Below are 21,360 nucleotides of genomic sequence, written 5' to 3'. Positions count from 1 at the left end.
AGACAACGAGCAGGGATGCACAAATCTGTACAAGCGAGAAAGCCCCTCCTGCCGTTATCCCCAGCTGCTGCTCAGCCTGGGGATGCTGCCAGCAAGAACTGATGAGCAGCAGCAGGTAAAACAGCGGATCAATATCTCTGTCTGTCAGGGTCGTGTTTTATTGTAGTATCTGTCACAAGATTGAGCTACGAGCACATGGAGCCACAGATCATACGGCATGAATGAGGTACGCTGGCTCGCTCTGTGATGCTCTTATGAAGGCAAAGGCCCCCACTGGATTAACGCACATGAAAGTCAGCGGGAAGGAGATGGCCAGGACCTGCCCAAGATCAACCAGAGGAGGGTACAAGAAAAGCATCACACAAACTCATTTTATTTTTTAATCTCCCTATCCAGAAGCTGATTGTAAAACTGGGAAGCAGAATTAGAAATGCAACAGAAGACCTATTTTTTCCATGCCTCACACAGGGACATGCAGGAAAACACGGCCCCACATTTTAAAATCACAACTACATTACTAACAATTGGCAGAAATCAGCCAAGGAGTAAGGGAACGATGTGAGGAGTTAACGAGCAGATGCTCCAGTGGTACAGAAGCCGCCCAGAGCTGCAGCGAAGCACTACGTCAGCTTTAAGCACCGTTCTGTCTCACAGCTCTCCCCCAGTATTTGTTTTCCTGAATCCGATCACTCCCAACATGCCAGCTTCGACTTGTACGGGAGCTGCCGCCCTCATGCGCGCGAAGCGTGGTGGCCAGCAGGCAGGCCGGGTTGTAGAGCCCTGCGCAGCCTGGTGGCACTGCCCGCTCTGCCCCAGCGCCCTGCCATGAAGCCACCTCACCCCTGGAGCCACCAGCAGTGCCAGGCTCCACACAACCCCTCCTGCAACTTGTATGCACCAAAGGGATGTTAAATAATTTTCTTGGTAGAACGCAATGTTCAGAAGAAAAACTAATTTATGTGTACCTGAAGGTTAAAAATGCCACTTTGTTAAGACTTGTATAAATCCCTGTATTCTTCCTTCTTTTGTAAAAAATTGCTATATTTAGAAACTAATTCGGACTCCTACTTCTCGACCTATGAGAAAGCACATTTCTAAATGTTTCATGATTTTTGCCGTGGCTGATCTTGCCCTACTGAACCTGCACTTAATGGTGTGCCAGGTCAAGGTACCCTGCCCCGTTTGGGCTGGAGCTAAGGCTTGCAAGAGGCATCGGGGCACAGCGGGGGCAGCCGAGACCCCCCAGCCCACCTCGGCCAGCGAACCCAGCTGTGCCACGGCCTCCCCGCAGTGGGATGGCGGCCGACAGAAGCCCCCGCGCCGCTTCCCTTTGTGCCCTGCATCACTCGCCTGGCTTGGCACGGCACTGCCAATTCCCGGGCAATGCCCAACTGGAGCGGCACCTCCCTTGTGCCCAGTTTGGAGGACTTGGGTCCCAGCAACACCGCTGCGAGCTGGCAGAAGGCGCGAGGCACCACCGCGGGTGCTGGAGGACCCCACCCGAAGGCCAAGCAGCCCGCCCGACAGCCCGCCCGACAGCCCACCCCTCCTGCCGTGCTGGGGGTCGGTCCCGCCCGCGGCCGCCGCTGGCCCCACGGCTCACCCGTGGGACACGGCCCACCCCTCCCACGACACCAGCACCAGGCTACCCGCCCCCCGGAGGCCCTACGGAAGGTGGGATGCCGGCAGGGACCTTACCGGCGCGGCGGGGGAGGCTGAAGCGGGAAGCGCATGTTGCAGATGCGGCGCCACCGGCGCGCCCCCGGCCACCGAGCAGCGGCTTCCGCCGGCGGGCAGGGCGCGGAGGGCTGCCCCTTCCTCCAGAGGTGCCTCCAGGATCGGGCCCTCGTCCCACCGGCGCCGAGACCGGGCCGGGCGGTCCTCCAGAGTCCTGTCAGTGAACCAGAAGGGTGGCGAGGCGCGACGAGCCAGCGCCCCGGGACACGGGGACACCGGGACGCCGGGACACCGGGACACCGGCCCGCCAGCGGCCCCCGCGCCCCCCCACGGGCAGGGCCGGCCGCTCCCGCCGGCCAACGCCCAGCCTCCGCCCGCGGCACCGGCACCGGCACCCCCCGCCCCCGCGGCTCCGCCACCGAGCGCCCCCCCAGCCGGCACCGCCGCCCCACCCCGCCCCGCCCCGCTGGGGAGCGGGCAGCACCGGCCCCGCCGTGCTCGCACAGGTAGCGGTCGGGGAGGGGCCCCCACCCATCATCATCATCATCATCATCATCATCATCACCAGCCACATCAGCACCATCATCTCCTCCCCCACTCACACCGCTCCGCCGGGCGCTCCCCGCGGCACCGCCGGGGCGGCAGCGCTGGGGCTACGGGGCGGGGCGCGGCTCTGACCCCGCCCCCGACAGCGCCCTGGCCCCGCCCCCACCTGGCCCCGCCCCCTCTTGCAGCGCCCCGCCCCCGCCGGACCGCAGCGCTTTAAAATGCAAACAGAAACGGGAAAAAACGGGAGGGATCAACGCATCCCCTTGGGGTCTAAGTGGGGGGGTCGGGGGTCGGGAGGGGGGAATTAGCCTGTCAAAAGCTCCGGGGGTGGGGATGGTGCGTTGGGCCCAGCCCACGCCGAGACACGGAGCCACCCGTCAGCCAGCGGGTGTTAATTACCAGTGAATATTAATGTTAATTACTGGTGAATATTAAAGTACAGGACAGCTGGGGCGAGGCCTGAATGAGCTGTGCAGCTACAGAAAAATACTAATTACACCAAAGCTTTTTAACATACACTCCCACCCGAACAGAAAGCTTCCTGAACGAAGGAGCTGAGCAAATGAAAATTATACTCTTAATTTTTCCAAAAAAAAGGCGATGCTACAAAACGAAAAATACTTCCCCAGCGAGGCCGTGAGCAGACATCCCATGCTGGGTGAAGTGTCCTTGCTCTGGGGGAGCGCTGGCCCACGGCCACCACAGGTAGCACAGCACGTGCCCAGGGGGTCAAGGTGTTCAAGGTGGGCTGGGAGCAGCCTGCTCTGGTGGCAGGTGGCCCTGCCCAGGGCAGGGGTTGGGACTGGATGGTCTGGGAGGTCCCTTCCCACCTGCCAGGCTGTGGTTCGATGCGCTGTTTGACACCCGCTGTAGCTCCATGTGCGGCTCGGGAAGGAGCCGGTGCTGCCCGTAGCCAGGGGTCCGTGAGCTCTGCCCGTGCCAGCCCCCTCGGTGGGGCTTGAGCGGGTTTAACCTGGAATAGGAAATTTAGCTCTTGCCCATGATCATCCAGACATGTTCTTACTTAAATTAGAATTACTTAGAATTGAGATAAGCCATTTGCCTAGTTTTGGTGGCCCTGCCCAGGGCAGGGGGTTGGGACTGGCTGTCTGTAAGGTCCCTTCCAACCCAGCCAGGCTGTGGGTCTGTGATTCCAAAACCCTGCCCTTCGACGGCGGCCGCACGCTCTTCAGACACCTGTGCTGGCCCATGGACAAACCTTCCTACGCGCTGAGGCAACGGTTCTATCGTTGAGTAGGTCTCTAACCTATTTCCAGCTAGGCATCTGCCAGCCAAGGCATTTATTGCGTTATCAAAGCCAAAGAAAACACTACGTTGGTAATATAAGTCAAGAAAATTGTTATTATAAACGTAGCTGCTGGGTCACATTTAGCCCGTTGCATGGCTGTGACCAAGCCCAGGCGGGGCCGTGGGGGACCGGGAGAGCAGAGGCACGGGAAAGCACCCCACAGCCCCCCGGTCCCTGCTGCTGGCCCCATGGCCGGCACCCCCAGCCCCCCTCCCTAGCCCACCAGCCCAGGGCAGGGAGGGCAGGCGCCCTACACCCTCACATGCCACCAGCGGGACGTTACAGGGAAGGCTCGCTGCTTACGGCTATCGCGACCGCTTGACAGCACCGTGCAATATGACACTCATCACCTGCAAACAGTCCATCCGTGAATAATAAAAAAAAAACAACCAACTTATTTTACTAATTATTTCCTTTGGGGCCCGGAGAAAGCATTCGGCTGACAAGTGCTGTGCATGGAGTTTGCCTTTGCCGTGTCGTTTCATCCAGCTCCGACAGGAACCGCGCTGCCCTTAGGGACGGAAGGGAGAGTTTCTGGGGCTGGGGTGCAAGGAGGGTGCAAAGCTCGACCCTTACCGCTGGCCTCCTGCCAGCCGCAGTTCCCAGGGCAACCTCAGGTACCAGCATCAGCTCTGGGTCCTCACACGGGCTATTTTTCAGGGGTGTGTGCCCCAGCGAGGAGTAAACCCCTCGGGAGCTAAGCATGTGCATGCAGGTGTTCCCAGGAGCCTGCTTTCGAGCTGACCCAAAGCCTGTTTCAGGCCAGCGGCACTATTACCCTTTGATTTCAAGAAGCTTTGACCGAGGGCCCGCTGACCTGGGTAGATTTTAATCAGATGTTTTTCTTACTGTTTTAGTCTGCCTCTGGGTGGCTGGGGGAGCAAATCAAATGACATCATAGCCCTGAGAGTGAAAACAAGGCGGCGTACTGGAAAGGCACCATTACCTTGCATTAACACAGTGGTATTATTACAACTGTGATTTTTAAACTGTATTGAAACAGTTTTTAATACGAACTTCCTAAGTTATTAATATCTTCATAGCGGTTTATGGCTACCATGCTCTTTTTTAGTCTAACCTGGTTTCTAACACAAGGCTCCACTTCCAACTTCAGCTTTGAAGCGAGTGTAGTTCCCACCAAGCAGCTTTGAGACGCGGGGCAGACATTTCACAGGCTGCCCTGCTCTGCACGGCACATCACCAGCACCCGATTTGATCGCTCTGTTATGTCCCAGCGGATAATAACCGCAGGGCACGTGTGCAGCACTCGCCTCCCCGTCTCACATCCGACAACAAACCGTTTAGTCTGAGCAGCAGCACTTCAATGTAAAGCAAGGGGGGATGATGGGGAGTTAAGAAGGAGGAGATACATGTGATGGGAATTTCGAGCTGGTATTTATTTCTGGGTGCCAAAATGTATTTAATATTTTATTAGCTGTGGAGTATGCAAGACAGCTTATGCTGTTTGGCTCAAGCAGAGCCGTCAGTCTTTTTAAATGCAGAACATCCATTTGAAATGATTACCACCAGGCACAGACCAGGCAGTCGATGAAATATTTAGCTCATAAAGCATTTCAGGGTAAAAGGCTGGGGCCAGACACAGGTGCTGTGCTGCTGAAAACCATGGTGCCCAAATCTGAGGTAGCCCAGCCCCAGCACGGAGGCCTCCGAGGTGCAGCAGTTGCCTAGAGAAGGGGCTGCGGGGTTCCTAGGGTACCCTACGCCCTGCCAGGGCACAGGAGCCCGTGCCGTGCATGGACTGGTTTGGGAGGACACAGGCACCAAAGCCTTTCCTGGGACTCAGTTTCCCAGCTCATGCTGCCTCTTTCACCCCTCTCCCCAGCTGGAGCAACTGAAAACACTTTCCTATACGGGTAAGGAAGGAACTCTCCACATGGAAGACATTGTTTTGAACCACGTTTGATGTTTTTGTTCCAAAAGATCTGGTATGTATTTCATTAGCTGGTTTTACTAGTTATTTACTTATCAGAGTTTGTTAGATCTTCTTATAATAAAGTCCAAGCCCTGTAAATGCTTGGCATGCCCTGCTCGGGTTGCACGTGTTCACCTCAGTGGGGAAAAATTGCTGGGATGTCCCCTGAGCGGTACAAGCCCTTCCCGATAACAAGGTGCATGCAGCATAAATACATTTACAGCAGGAGGAAAATGGTGCAAACTGAGCCATGGAAATTACCGGATAAGGCCAGTATTGGCACTGCTGGAACGGTACCCGGCTGCCGGGCTGGGTGATAGCAGTGCTGGTGTTTCAGAGGAATTTCAGTAAGAAATTGCTCAGCTACTACTTTTGGTGTAAAATTTGTCACATACCAGCCTCTGTACCAGAAGGCAAACTTTTAATGAGTTTGTCCCGGGGTAACTGGATAAATGAAATCTGGTTTCTCCCTCCCTCTGATACGATTGGACAGTTCCTGCCCTCATCCTTCCACCTGCCACCCTCCACGGCTCCTCCACATCCACAAACCTCTCCCCCTCCAAGTCTTCAGCTCCTCCTCTGTGTCCCGTAAACCCGCGCTATCCTATGCTCATTTCTGTACTACTTGCATCCCCTTCTGCTGGGCAATATCTCAGCTCTCTCCCTTTTCACCTGCACCCAATGTACAATAACCCCAGAGCTTCTTCCTCACGTTCTGAGCGGTGCTGGGTGCTTGGCTGGGTGGGCAGTGAGCAGCTCTGGTTTGGACTAGGTGCTGCCCAGGTGGTCCCGCACGCTGACAAATGCCAGGTCAGATTCTCCCTGACTTTCTTTCAGAAAGCAAGAAAAAAGAATTATTTTTCCCAAGCAAGGCTGAAGTTAATTTAAGAACCCATTGACATGGGATGTGGCGTTCAAAAAGGGCTCTCAAGCACCATGGAGGCGTGCTGGACCTGTCCAAACCCAGCCGCCAACTCAGTCCCTACTCACCAGTTGTACCTCTATTAGGATATCAGTATACAGCCTGAAGAGCTAAAAACCCCCAAAGTTTTTTCATTGACTAAAATCTCCTAATAATCCAAACGCCTGAAATTTTTACGTGGTGTGCTCTGACTGCCTTGCAACAAGGTACTTTGGTAGAATTTTAATATCAAACCCATGATGCAAAGGAAGTCTGCTTCACTACAACAAACAGCTCTATAGGCTAAGTAAACACTTTGTAAATAAAGTGTTTCGTTGATGGGAAAGATGTTCCTCTCCTCAGCTATAGATTCTTCTTTACCTAACTCCTGTTTCGTTATAGACTGCTCTTGCATTCTGCACACAGCTCAGATTTACCAAAGCCTTTTCTCAGAGCTCATCTTTTCTGAAAATGTTTCCTTGATGTTTGCAACCACGTTGATTAAAAGTAATGCAAGTATAATTAGGGTATGCCCAAGCATACGCCACAGAAATCACTCAGTGCTGCCCTAGTTTTCAGCTCCGTTGCTACCAAAAGTACATGACAGTGGTGATTGCATGTTTGCTCTGAACCTTGGGGCACAACATCGATTTCCAGATCATGATTATTTTTGATCCTCCTGCTCTCAAAAGAGGGTTCGATATTTTTTAAGTTTAGAATAGAAAAGAATAAAAATTTGAAATATAAAATCCTAATTCCACTTTCTTGCATGAAGGTATTCTGAACTTTTAAAATATAATGTTTAACCCATTGCTATGGATATGGGTTTTCTTTTCTTTTTTTTTTTTTTTTTTTTTTTAAGGTGCATAAACTGCTATAGCTCAAAGGAGAAAAACAACACGAACTGTCAGTATATTCCCTGAATTTCGTACACATCAATGAACCCCCTGCACTAGGTGAGAATAGCTGACGGTTATCATCAGTCTTCATCATGATCACAGTGAGATATTTGGGGAAAGACCTGTTTTTTTCCAAAAAATGGGGGAAATGCCCTGTTTAGCAGTAGAACTTGAAGCACGTGCTCAGTTTTACTCATGTACTTACCCTTCAGTGCGTGCTGCAGCATTTCGGTGGGTAGGGGCTGGGCTGCAGTAGTTTGTTTCATCCAGTCACCGACACCTGCACAGAGACATTTGGAACTACTTAAGCCACCAGATTTGCAAAAGTTTCTGTGAAGAAATAACATTATTTGCTTAGAACTTGTCTAGATGCTTACAAGTGATGTCTAAAAAGAGAATTGCGACAATACATGACGCTGTAAAGGCACACTGCCCAAATAAAATGAGATGCAATGTGTGGGTGTGAATTCTTTTCTCCCACAGAACAACTCTACTTATCTGTAATAAAAAAGAAGAAACCAGAAGAGGGGTTATAAAATAAATTACACCTTTCTATACAGCACAAATGTTTAGCCAACTGAATGCAATAGTTGGATGCCTTTGTTTCAATGTGTGTTAGCCATTAACCAAGAAATTAATAGCAAGTTTATAGCAGAAGTCTATTTGGGCAGTTTTAGGAATCTTTGAAACAAAAGTTAATTCACAAAGTGGATCCTGGTTGTTTGATAAAACCTGTGATATTTTCGAGAAATTACCTCATACTGCATCTCATTGAAATAGTGTTAAAAAGGACCCATTAAGAAAATACGCTGGGTATTTTGTAGAACAGACAAAACAGTTTACAAGGAAGCATTTGGTCAGAGAAAGCCCATGGAAACTTCTGTCCTTTGTCATCTGCAAGAAAAGGCCTGAAATGCTTTCCCTGTTTCTGCTTTTTAGCACAAACCTGGCACCTGTTTGTGATAAATCACCTTTATTCCATCCTTCATCATTTTTGTACCTCTCCCGTCTTACACATTTGTTTAGCAGATTTATCAAGAAACATTAATGAAACAGGGTGAATATTAATACTTAAAAACATAGCTATCTAACACAGGTTACAGCTTTTGTAGCGCTGCTACGATACAAGAAGACACTTTCACCATAGCCTACATATAGCAAGGTAAAACTGGGATCAGAGTCTGGCATAAGGACATCGAGGGAATAAACTTTGGGGCCAGAGGAGGACACCATACAGAACATTATAGCTGTAAGAGGAAGAATGGGATTAATCAACGTTTGGATTATTAGTCACACCAGATGTAAGGTATCCTTCCTTCCTTCAAAAAACCGAGATGCTTTTGCAACATAAAGCCTCATTTTATATGGGCCACTAGCTCTAGAGGTGTGACTAGGATAAAAATGTTTTTTAAGCTAAAACCCCAAAATACTAAAAATTCAAGACTTTTGTAAGCATTTGGTGACTGACAGGAATTAGTTGCACCGTGCGAGATTCTCCCAGGTTGCTCCAAAGCCTGAAGATTATTACAAAAGCCCTAATGCTCTCTTAATGCTGTTGGGGCTTCTCAGGTTGTGTCCCTACAACAGCGAGCAGCAGGCTCGCTGTGGCTCGCTGGGCTGCCCCCGCTCCCCAAGGGCTGTGCAGTCACTCTCTTTGAGTAAACAGTGAGCAAAGACACCTGAGGAATCCAGAAGCAGCCGAGAAATCTTTAAACCCAGTTCTGAGTATGAATTCTCATTTGAGATGACAGTTTTCCAGAACAGTGGAATTTCTCCCAGCGGGAAGAGGTGGATCGTTGCAGCTAGCGGGGGCTCGCTGGCGGCGTGCCCTGACCCGGGCTCTGTGCTAGGAGAGGACTAAGCTGTGTTCCGAGCACTGCCCTCAGCCAAGCCTACGGCTCATCTTGGTGCCATGGTGATGACAAGGGCTTTTTTTAAGTAACCTTTCTAAGAGGTGGCTCCTTCCGTGGCGCCTGCAGGAGCTGAGCCAAATCACCAAAGCAGCACTGCACGTTCAGCACGAAGGAGAAGCACCAAGACATCCTTCCCAGGAGCTCTGGGGCAAGAGGCAGGTGGACCTTTTGCTTCAGGCTGTATATGGAACTGGAGACCGTGTTTGGCAGAGGGTCAGCAGCGAATCTGAACAGACGCTGTCAGCCTCTGTGCAGCCAGGCACCTCCCTGTGAGCGGACACCATCCTTACTCCATGTGCACCACTAGAAAACATAAACAGGGAAAACAGAAGATACTAAATATTACTTACATTTTTGCTAAAAAGGCAGTACACCAGCCAGATAAATATCCCTAATATATATGCGAGTCTTCTTTTCTTTCTTCTTCTTTTTCTTTTTTTTTTAATCAATATCTGACGGCACTAAAACATGAAGCACGGGAGGACATGCCAAGCGCAGTCCTGAAAACACCAGGCAGCAGCACAGCGAGGGGATTAAGCAAACATGGGGCATTAGAATATTGCAAAGAGGATCAAAAGAGATTTTCAACTGAAAAGCCACCCACTAGAATTAGAGTCAGCTGAGAAGCCAGCCAGCCAGAAAGTGGGTAAATCCTTTACATTTAGATCTCTCCTAGAATAAACTCAAACTTTGGGATGTGCACTGCAGTAGGACACATCAGGCTTCCCTGTGACACGAGGCTGCAAGCAATGCCATCTTCTTTCTACATTAAAATTATACCTTCCTAATAGTCAAATATTATCTGCAAAAAAGCAAAAACCATCTTGAACATGGTCACTGGCACACCAAAAACTAAGAACCCTGAGGACAGCAACAAAAGAGTAGCTTTACAAATATCACCGCACAAGGGGAAATAATGCAGAGAAATAAGGGGAATTTAAGGACCTAATCTTCCTGTAACATTTCCTTCTCCAAAATAAAAATCCCTCTCAGGATTCCCATTCCAAAAAGGTACGAAAATAAAACATTAAGTAGGAAATTGCTTCGCAGCAGAGATGAAGACACACATCACTGCACATGAAGCTGGGGATCAGCAGAGCAGGGACACGGTGAGACCTTTCTCTCCCCCGCCTTGCAACATCTGGGGACATTAATGTATGGAACGTGGAGAGGGAATGTGTTCCAGGGGCATGTTGTACCCACAGCTGTACCTTCATGTTTTCACATCGGCATCAACATCATTACCAGCAACAACTGAAGAAGGCTAAAAATTATGAAACAGGAGTAACAGGCTTTGTATTTGCCCTGGGTTGGGTGGGGATGGAGTTAACTCCTCCACGGCAGCCCGTGGAGTGCTGCGGTTGGGATTTGGGGCTGGGATGGTGCTGATGACTCACCAGTATCCTGGCTGTCGCCAAGCGGTGCTCGCACAGTGCCAAGACTTTCTCTCCTTCCCACTGTGCCCCCGCGGAGAAGGCATTCAATGGAATTGTTCTGCGATGCTCAAGATGTCCTGTTTTCCCCCAGGATTAAAAGTTAATGTTTCCTCCTGAAATCAAATTGCAAAGACAAGGGTATTGGGGTCTGTGTATACCATGAATGACATCCATCTTCTTATTTTCTTCTTTGCCGTTACGTGGTTATATATAGCATTTCTACTTATGACCTCCAAAAAATGTTTATTGCACTTTGCTGTTTGGTCTATGAACTGTCACAAATTTCACTGTGTACAAGAGTCCTGATAATAAGATTATGCAGCTGAAAACCTCCTTCCACTGGAGGGACAGGAGCAGGAGAGCTGCCCCGAGCTGCCCAAGGAGGTGTCCTGTGCCCTACGATGTGCTCAGCAAGACAAGCTCAGGGAAAGGAGGAGGGAGGGGGGGACCTCCGTGTTTGTGGTGTTTTGTCTTCCCAGGCAGTGGTTGGTTGTGCGTGCTGAAGGCTGCCTTTCCAGGGAGCAGCCAAACACCTGCCCGCTGGCAGGGAGCCGTGAAGAAACTGCTCCTCTGCCCCGCTTGCACACCTGGCTTTGGCTTCACCTGGTGAGCCATCTCCATCTGCACCCACCGGGCTTCTCACCTTCCCTCTGCCTCCTCCGGCTCCATCAGGAGGTGGCAGGGTGTGAGCAGCCAGGTGGGTGCCTGGCTGTTGGCTGGGGCCAACCCACCATATGATTTCGTCCCAGCTGTGTACAGAGTACATCACCCTGCCCCTAAGAACTACTGTGTTCCCTGAAACATGCTCGTCATGTGTTTTCATGGACAAGCCTACAGGCATTTAGTAGGTATGAAATGGAAAGTTTTTCCTGGTACTTGTAGTAACTCCCCAAAGCACCTTTGCCCACATCAGCTTCTCAACCTTGAGAAATTCAGGCACGCAGACCTGTGAAAGGGCCGGCTCTTGCTGCCACGGGAGCAGCTGCAATGTCTCTGGCTATTTTAAGAGCCTGGCCCATTTCTCTCGGTTCTCCTCGAGGGCAGGCATGCATCCCCCTCCCTTTAGAGGATGCCTTTTGTGTCGTTTGTTGCTCAGCGGGGCGGGGGGACCACCGCACCCCCACCCCACGGTGCAGGCTGAGCCGGTCAGTGCACTGATGCGGTGGGCAGAGAGACCGGCTCCCTCTGAGCCCAGGGCAAATGGGTTTCCAAATGGGAAATGAGCCAGAAGATGCCTTAAAAAGAAGCTGGGGTAGAAACTCCCTCAGAGGCTACATTAGGGCAAGGACAGGGGACTGAAAGAGTGGGGTGCGGGGGATACGCATCCCTCGGGGAGATTTACGGGTGACTGGATCGGAGCTGTTGCTGCTGAAGACTTTCCTTTCCCGAAACTGCCTGGCTGGCTGCAATCAAACCCTAGGTGCTTTCTCTCATACACCGACATCACCTTTTGCAGCACAAATGTTGAATAAATTCCTTTATAAAGGCACAAAATTACTTCAGCTGTCACCGAAATGAGAAGATAAATTTGAAATTATTTTTCAGAAGAGTCTAATCCGCTGACAAAGAACTGTCATCGTGATTGCAGCACGTAATAAATATTTTGATACCTACAGACATTATCCAATACCTAGATGATCTAATTATCTTATCTGAGCTACTATCCAATATTAGATATCTTTTCCACTGTATGAAGAGGTTTTCAGCTGCATAATCTTAAAATCAGGACTCTTGTACACAGTGAAATTTATAACAGTGCATAGACCAAACAGCAAGGTGCAATAAACGTTTTTTGGAGGTCGTAAAGAGAAATAGCGTATATATAACTACATAACGGCAAAAAAGAAAATAAGAAGATGGATGCCATTCATGGTATACACAGACCCCAATACCTTTGACTTTGCAATTTGATTTCAGGAGGAAACGTTCACTTTTAACATGGTACAAGTAATTTATCCCGGGGGGAAAAAACATCTTGAGCATCGCAAAACAATTCCAGTGAAATAAATGTCAGTTATGGATGGTCTGTGTAACTGTTAACTCTGCGCTGAGAGATTCAACGGAGCATGAGGGCACATTTCAGAGGCTCTTTTAGGATAGAGCCTAACGTTCTGCTTTCAAATCTCAGTTTTTCCAATTTCTAGTTAAATTTATGATCTCCATTTCTGCCTTAATTACAGCAGTGTGAAGAATATTTTAGTTGGAAGACTGAGTTAGCATAAGCTTGCTACACACTTATTTCATTAAAGCGGGGCTTTGAAGAAAAGCTAATTTTGCTTGCATATAGAATAGGTTTTATGACTGAAAAGACTCAAAGTATTTGATCTGATAATATGCATGATTCTAAATAACCCCTTGAAGCTTATGATCAGCTGAAAAAAAAATTGAGCTGGTGTGCCACTAGTATATGATGTGAACTAGTGAAGTGTTTGTGGAAGCTTTGGGACAGGATAAAACTAGGATTAGGAGCTAGGTTTTAGTAGTCAGTGTCAATTGAGATCTAGTGCTCACCTTTGACACGTGTAGGTTTGGGACTGGCAGGGCCTGCTGTGCTAAGCCAGGGAACGGTTGGATGCTAGAGCAAAAATGCACATCCAGAAGTACAACTGCCAAAGCGCACGGAGAGGCGATGCCGAAGCACTGGCCTGCAAATAGGGCTTAGACTGGAGGATAAACAGGCTCTAAGGCAAAAGCGAGTTTATAGGGGCCTGCCAAAAAAACCAACCCCAAAACTACAAAATTTATAGCTGGAAGTTTAGTGGTGGTAGCTCCAATCTCCATCCATTTTCCAATAAGCTTTGGCTTACAAAAAAGCACAACTTGGCTGGTATGAACCGATGCTGCCTTTTTTCTCTGAGCAGAAATGTGCATGAGAAAAATGTTGTAAGGTAGTATATGATAATTAAACCTGTCTGGATCAGCCCTTGGCTGTTGTAGAGCACATCTGTCAACAAGCATCAGGCATCCCATATCATATCAGTTTGGGATGTAGTCCCAGGTTTCGACAAGGGAACAACGGCACAGATATACATAAATATATATATATATATATATATATTTGGTTGGGGTATTTTTGTACGCTAATAACCTAGTATGATCCAATAGCTCAGGTCTTGAACTGACTTTTGGCATAATGTCATACAGTTACTTTTTGATAAAGCAGCTCACAGAGGAAAGGCGGTATTATCCCTGAGAGACAAATGGATCACAAAAGATCCGGGAAGGCCATCCTATCCCCGGTGATCTGCCAGCAACCCTACAGCTTAATATCGGAACTTCACTCCTACTAACTGGAATAACTTGTCACTCTCCTTCTGGCTCTCCTTTCTTCCTCTCGCCCCCACATCAAAGTCTGCTTTTTGATGTTTGAATTAAACATTGTTCATCTCACACAGCTCGAAGTTCAAGGTCCTACTTGTATGGGGCATGACATCTTACTAGCCGGAAAAATTTAGTCAAATGCGGGCTCTGTGATGAGAGGCCAACAACTCATGCCATTTCCACAGCAAAACTTGTGTCACTCAGCTCCAAAACAAGCCTGCATTTAGTGAGCTAAAGGAGCTGTTCAGTGGCTGGGCCAAGAGCTCACAAACACACACGGCCAGACAAATTCTTTTCAGCAAGCGTCAACAGCACACAGACAGACAGACACGCATTTCAAGCCTCAGTTCTTCTGGATCAGAGAGGATGAATCAGGATGAATAGTTCCAGCCAAACAAGAATATTGAGTATTTTCATCTATCTCATGTACGAACAGCATCACATACTATCGGTAATTAAATAACCGCTTTATGTCTATGACCTGGCTGCCTGGCTGCTTACGGAGCTCTCGTCAGGGCACCGTCTTGGAACATCGTACACACTGTTCTCACCGCTGTCCTCCCAGCAGAAAATTATATTTACTTTTTAACAGTGGAGAAACAAGGGACAATGAGGGGGAACGGGCGGGGAGGTTTGGAAGATGCGCAGACTTATCAGTGTGTGCAGTGACGGGCTGCGCGGAGAGCCCCAAGCTGGTGCTGGGCACGCGTAGCTGCGTGGTGCTGCACGGCTCTGTGCTGCAGCGACAGCAGGGATGCTGCAACGACAGCGGGGATGCTGCAGTGACAGTGGGGATGCTGCAGTGACAGTGGGGATGCTGCAGCGACAGTGGGGATGCTGCAGTGACAGTGGGGATGCTGCAGCGACAGCAGGGATGCTGCAACGACAGCGGGGATGCTGCAGTGACAGCGGGGATGCTGCAGCAACAGCGGGGATGCGACAGCTCACCTGCAGCCCGCTCCGGTGTCTGAACGTAGCGTTGCTTCGCAGGGTGCAGGGATGCCCAGCAATGGCAGGCAAAGAGCTGCTTGCATCGAGAGGAAGAGTAAGGTCTCTGTTTAACAATTAGTCCTTCTACTGCTGTTGGTGCTGGGTGGGATAATACTAAAATGATTTGCCCCGGGTCACCCAAATGACTCAGAACAGAAAAAGAAAACTGCCCCTTCGTTTTTTTGTAGTCACTCCTTAGAGCAAGATTTCATATAATGGAGTGATAAATTCATATTGGCATAAGTGACAGTATTATCAATGATTTCAGTAGAGCCAAGACCCAAGTTTTAAGATTTCAAACCCAAGTAACCTTTCTTCTTTGCCCAAACCGATCCTCTGAGCTTTGCCAGTCATGTTTTTCTACTCCAAAAGAAAGATCCCAGGCCACTGCACGTTGCTTATGGCTGTAAACAACTTGCTACCCAGTTTACTATTGGCATGATTTTAATTGATAAAGGAGTTTGTAAGTTGTTTTTTTTTTTCTAAAGCCTTTTGACAGAACTGATTTAAAATATAGATAGAAACCTACTGTAAATACAAATAACTTTGACTGAAGATGGGTCTGTTGAATTTACTTCTGAGATTCCCTGCACACTTACAATACAAGTGCTCTATTTCAAACAAAATGACAATGACAATAAATTAATGACTTGTGTTAGTGAATCTAATATATTATTTCATGTATATCACACACACTGTTACAATATCCTGCCATCATGATGTGTGTGATGTTCATATAACAACACAGTTAAGAGAGAATGGTCATCACCTTTTATATTAAGGTGAGGAAAAAATGAGAAACATTTCTTGCTTGGAAGGTGCTTGTTTGGAAATAATTTTGAAACACTAGCTCTTTCAGGAAAGGCAGCAAAATATCTCTCCTGTCATCTTATAAGAGTAGCCTGTGAGCCACGTTAATCATCTCAGATTGAAGCTTCCAACAATATACAGAAGAATTCCTTCAGTATTATTAGAAGTTACAAGTTTTATATGTGTTCTTAATTTAAGCTTCACCTGCTTCAAACACTATACCCCAAGTAATAAGTGCTATAACAGGTCGTTTGTGCTCAGGGAATTATTTTTGGAAGAAGCTCCTGCTTGACGCAAAAGGGCAAAGGCCACTGGAATTTAAAGTCAAGAATTGCCTTCTCTTGGGTGGGGCTTGAATCTACACAGCCGGTGGAAGCCCATATGATCTTTTAATTCAAAGGATTTCACTAACACTGCCTTTGGAATATTTTGTCTTTAGTGACATTTTGCCAGGTTTTATTAGTATTTACTCATGGTTTTGCGTATGGGCTTGTTAGAGAATGGAATTGCACACAAGATTTGGTCTCTTTCACCAGCACTGTGACTTCTTTGAGTCTTTATTATGCTTCAAATTTAGTACTGTTATTTCATCCTTTGGAAGCAAAAAAAGCCATTTCATGCTATAAAACCTCTGCATTTGACTCTGTCAGTATTATAGGCATGAATAAAGAATTTTGTCAAAAAATGCTGGCATCTCTTTGGATATTGATACAGCCTCTTTCTTCTCCCTAGCAGAAAACTAGAAGCAAGGTTTTGTGCTCCTTCTGCCCCTACCCCAGCGGATATCGTGGTGTTAGAAATGTTTACGTAGGCGTGTTGATGAACTCTGTGCCGCAATAGCATCCACACACACCCTTCACCCCCAAAATCAAGACCCCAAAGACCCAGTGCTGCAGCAGTCGTGAAAAGACGTTTTGGAAAATTTCTCAAAGGTGTCACCGTGTGTTAGTCAAGTGAACAAAGTCTGTTTATTTGAGATCTGAAACATTTTTTTTAATTCTTCAAATACACTCCTGCTGTTCCTACAGACATGCATGTAGCAGATGGAAAACGCATTTATTCGAGCTTAGCTCCTGAACGCTGAGCTATGCGGCTGGCAGTGTCATAGGTGGTGGCGTATACACTGGGTGGATACTAAGCCCCTGGGTAGCAGTAAAAATAATGTTAGCTTTTTCTTTTACCTTGTGAGGAAAGGTAGATCTAAGATCTTGTACAGAAAATCCGTCTATTGATACAGCCTCACTTTTGAGAAATTTTGGGTTCTTATTTGCTGTTAAATTACCTTGGAGGGATGTCACTGATAACCACGTTTAGTATCGTAATTATCACCATTATCACCCTGGTAAACTCAAGTGTGGTATTGGAAACCATCGCGTGATTTTTAAAAACTTAGTAATACATTGTGTAGGCAAACCTACCCTGTGCAAACTTCTTTCTAGATGAAAGAAACTTGCATTTCGTGGAAACAGGCAGCACCACCCACAGCAGGATGATTTCGCGTTGCTTTGAAGAGCCGCGGTTCTTTCAAGGGGTGGGCATCGCTGAGCTGGAAGCGCTTTGGGAATCGGGCTTCCATTCTGCTTTCCAGTGGGATGTACAGGGCAAACTGCTCAGCTGCGAGGAATGAACAGAGTCAGCCAGAAGGAAGTACTGCACTAATTACAAAACTTACAGGGTTTTATGTTTATTATACTTAAAAAAAATAATAAAATATTCTTTAAAGAGAAAGCCACTGTGAATAGCTCAATTAAAAACTTCTGTTCAACGTGCAGGTGATTTTTGTAACTTCCAAATACTGGTGTGCAGAATGGGTAAATGTAGGACACCTTTAGTTTATCTACAGCTGTATAGTCAATGTTACCTGGCCTGAAATATTGTAGGCGTTTGCAGAATATTGTCAATTACTCCATCTTAATAGAAACAAACTCCTCACGGAGTAACCCTAGAGAAGGGAAACAAAAATGATACAGGGCTGAAACACTAATATTTAAAAAGCAGAGCTATTTGCTATAGAAAAGAACGAATGTAGTAAATTACCTTTAACAGAGGAGGCAGATAAGAAATTGCCACTTTCTATTTCTCATAGAAAAAGTACAATAGACTATATAATGGAACAGAAAGAAAGGAAATTCTATCATGATAAAAAGAGAAATCTCTTTACCTAAGACATGATCAGCCCACAGGAGATGCTGCCATTATAAAGGATTCAGAACACCTAGACTGACTGTAAATGCGCACCTTAACGTTTGGAAAGGATTTTTGATGCCCTGCTTTGACGCTGAAGCCAGTCCTTAGCAGAGCTCCAGGTGACAGATTATTTTGCAGGCTTCCTGAGATTTCTTGAGGATTATACCATTTCCTAGTGCCTATGATTTTGGCAAAGAAAATGAATTTTACAGCAGCCTTGAGGGACCTGGTTGTATAGCTAAATACATGCATGTTATCTCTGATGTCACAGCCTCAATCAAAATTGGTGGATTATTAATTAAACGGCAGAAAAAAAGAAAAGCTGGGATTTCATAGGACACGTGGCTTAATGGCAGTTTCACTGGAAAGCAAAAGAAATTGGTGAAAACCAGAGGAGGGAATGGGAAGGGAGGAGCAGGGATCCCAGAAGCACAGCTTGCATCCCCTTAGCCATGTTCCCCTTTACACCTCTGGGTGTAGCCACGTGAACGTGACAACAAGGTGCCCATAAATATTAAGGAACTAGCTATTAGTAAGCACAGAAATATGAATTCACTGCCTGTTGATGCTTAGAATGGCTGAATTAGATCCAAGAACATAACCCTGAGAGCCAACAATGAGACTTTTAAATTATTACATTGAACTGTTTATTTAATGACATTTATTTACATTTTAAAACTAATTAAAATACAATTCAGCTCAAGAAACCTAATTAATTAAATAAAATAAATAATCATATCTTTACGAAAGTGGAGGAAGCTTACCAGGCTCGTCTGAACTGAAATGAAAATAATCTGAATTCTGGGGAAGAAAAAAAGTGAGGAAAGTTGCTCCCCAGGAAAAGCTCGGATACATACCTTGTCCCGAGAAGAAGTCTGACCTTCCCTCATATTAAAGCTTAAATAACACACTTCAGGCTCTGTCCGTTCTGGGTGACTAGTGATGGGTTTTTACCGTGGCCACAACCTGGGGCTGGGAGAAGAGGAGCTGCTGTTCCCGTGCTCGGTACCTCTGATTGCAGGAACCAGGGAGCTGCAGGCTCCCCCTCTGCAAGGCCCTCCTGGGCTTAGGAGCACTTGTGGCGTGTGTTCTTGTGCTGTCTCCTTCTACACTGAACGGAAAACTCCCCAGGCACCACGCTGCGAGGAAGCTGAAGTGAAAGGCACCCCTGTACCATCAGCTGATTTTTCTTTTTCTGTATGGAAAGAGGAGAAGTTTGGCCAGGCTGCTGCAACCCGACAGCAGGTATCCCTTCTGGTGTCGGGAGATCCTTCAACCGCGTTTCTAGTAAGCGTGCTGTTGCCCTTCCTCCCAGCACGAGCATCCCTCCCGGCACGCTTCGGTCCCAGTGACCAATGCTTTGAAGCTGCCTTCCTAGCAGAGAAAGGCTGAGCGAAAGGTTTGCTGTGATTCATGCACCGTGCATGGCAAACACGCTGCTTCCAGAAGAAAGAGGTTCAGAAACCATGATGGCCATCTTGCATGAACTGCACGTTAATGCCAGTTCTCCAAGACCCAACTCTACCCCAACAACTGGCTCTAACGCATTGGCTTAGGAAGACGGCGATTTTTCAGGACCAATATCCTCTCTGTAAATGCTGCACACATTCACTCTGAATTTTAGGAGATTTGGGGACTCTTACCCAATCTAACTGAAGAGAGCACATGTGGTACCCAGCTGTATGGAGGGACTACTGACGGCGGTGCTTTTCTTGCAATCTACCAAGCATGGATGACAGCATTACACTGAAAAACGCTTCTTGATTAGATTCTCTCTACAAAATAAAGATTAAATTCTGTGCTGCGCAGTAGTAGTTGCTGGTGCTGTCAAGAGTTCCCATGAGTTCGTACTTACTGCGCTGTCCTCTCTCACTCTGGGCTAACGCAGCTTGAGGCCATTCAAAGGGCTTCCTGAAACACAGCACACCGTAACGCAAAAATAATGTAAAAATAACGCAACAATAACAGCCTGCCCCTTGCAACATGCCTGCCTGCGTGGTCGGTGCTACTCACAGTAGGGGCTACAACATTGGCTATCAGCTTTCCCTTTTTCATTACACTTTAGTAGTGCTGAATGGCTGAAAGAGCAAACTAAATTTAACCCTATATAGCAATGTGCGGCCAATGAGCTGTTAATTTTATTTATGATTAATAGATTAGATTGTTAATTTATATCGATATCAGCTGACACCGAATCTTAGCCCAAAGTGCAAGATATGCCTGTCACTAAATAATTAGCATTTCTAAGCACAGCACTCTTCCTATAAGAACAAGTACATATTTCATACAATTCCAAATACATGCTGAAATAAGTAATTGCTTCTTATTATTTTGATAGACCTTATTTCTGATAATAAATGTATACCATTCATCACGTAGCACAATTCTGGAAAGTATTTAGTGACATTCTGGTCCTCCTAGCTAATGCCTGATTCATCGATGTGAGAGAAGAAAGGCAATCTCTTATTAAGCCAATCAGTGTAGTAATTAACAATGAGCAAGCTTTTGAGCAGAGAACCTGCTCTTTTGGTTGAGTGTCTAATTAAAAGCTATATATATATGTACACACACATGCACACATACCCTGATAGCTACATATATATAAACATAATATTTTTAACACAGTTTAAACCTAGTGAAACATTTTCTCTCTACCAAGTTATTAAAATTTACCACACTGCTTTCTCAAAGTTATTGATATAAATCATTAGATACATCAGTCAAACTTTAGAATTAGCAAGGCAGCCAACCGCACAATTAAATAGTTATTAATTAATTTTCCTTTGTTCTACAGGCTTTGAACAAAATGACAAAATGCTTCAATTTCTTAATGTTGAGACACTTTGATAATTTGTAGAATGTATAACGAAGTAATTTGATATCGTCAATTTTATTTCTATTTTGCATTGCATTCCTAATTGTATCATTCATCTCTTTTAATCAATATGCACTAGAAAGCCTTAAAGGTTTGGTCAAAATACCATATTTTTAATTGATCCTAAGCTTGGCTTTGGTATGCAGCAAGACACTTTGTTCCTTATCTGCTAAAACTTCTGAAACAGCCGTGAACTACTGCTTGAAGTTCCTCTGACCTGTGTACCCAAAATATCCTGTTCACTTAACATAAAAAAGCTTTGTGTAGTTTCACACTGTCAGTAGCATACGAACAACTCTGTATCTATTAATCTGGGTATCATAGGAATATTTTTTTTCCTTTAAGTCTTCCAGATCTACTCATGAAAAGCCATTCTCTAGCCTTTATTATCAGGAGTCTGCCCATTCCAGCCAGCATTACTCTATCATATGAGTTACATCTTGCAAGCATCCTTTCAATTATTTGCGTAGTCAAAAAAGAATCTTTACATCATTTCTGCAAGAATAGGACTTACATCCATCGATATGGTGATAGTCAGACTCTTTGCTACGAGACTATGA

At 46.7% G+C, this 21,360-nt stretch overlaps 1 protein-coding gene across 11 annotated transcripts in view; it reads right to left on the bottom strand.

Annotated features, from left to right (window-relative positions):
* Positions 1–20,413, bottom strand: part of C8H2orf88 (chromosome 8 C2orf88 homolog) — a 31,085-nt gene extending 10,672 nt beyond the window's left edge. For 3 of the 11 annotated variants that reach the window (XR_005829248.1, XR_005829246.1, XR_005829247.1), the window contains exon 1: positions 1,699–2,083. Coding sequence is in view for 1 of the 11 variants with exons in the window: in XM_040603061.1 (XP_040458995.1) it covers positions 1,699–1,891; positions 2,209–2,236 (221 nt within the window). In the remaining 10 variants the exon portion in view is untranslated. Of the gene's footprint in view, positions 1–1,698; positions 2,085–2,208; positions 2,239–2,279; positions 2,375–7,473; positions 7,549–9,211; positions 9,485–9,531; positions 9,665–17,156; positions 17,353–17,599; positions 17,681–18,782 lie in introns of those variants that run through there. The other 8 variants (XR_005829250.1, XR_005829245.1, XM_040603064.1 and 5 more) reach the window with 8 other exon arrangements.
* Between the last annotated feature and the right edge of the window lie 947 nt (positions 20,414–21,360).

Source organism: Falco naumanni, chromosome 8 (genome assembly GCF_017639655.2).
Source record: "Falco naumanni isolate bFalNau1 chromosome 8, bFalNau1.pat, whole genome shotgun sequence".
Lineage (NCBI taxonomy): Eukaryota > Metazoa > Chordata > Aves > Falconiformes > Falconidae > Falco > Falco naumanni.
This window is presented reverse-complemented; position numbering and strand designations above follow the sequence as displayed.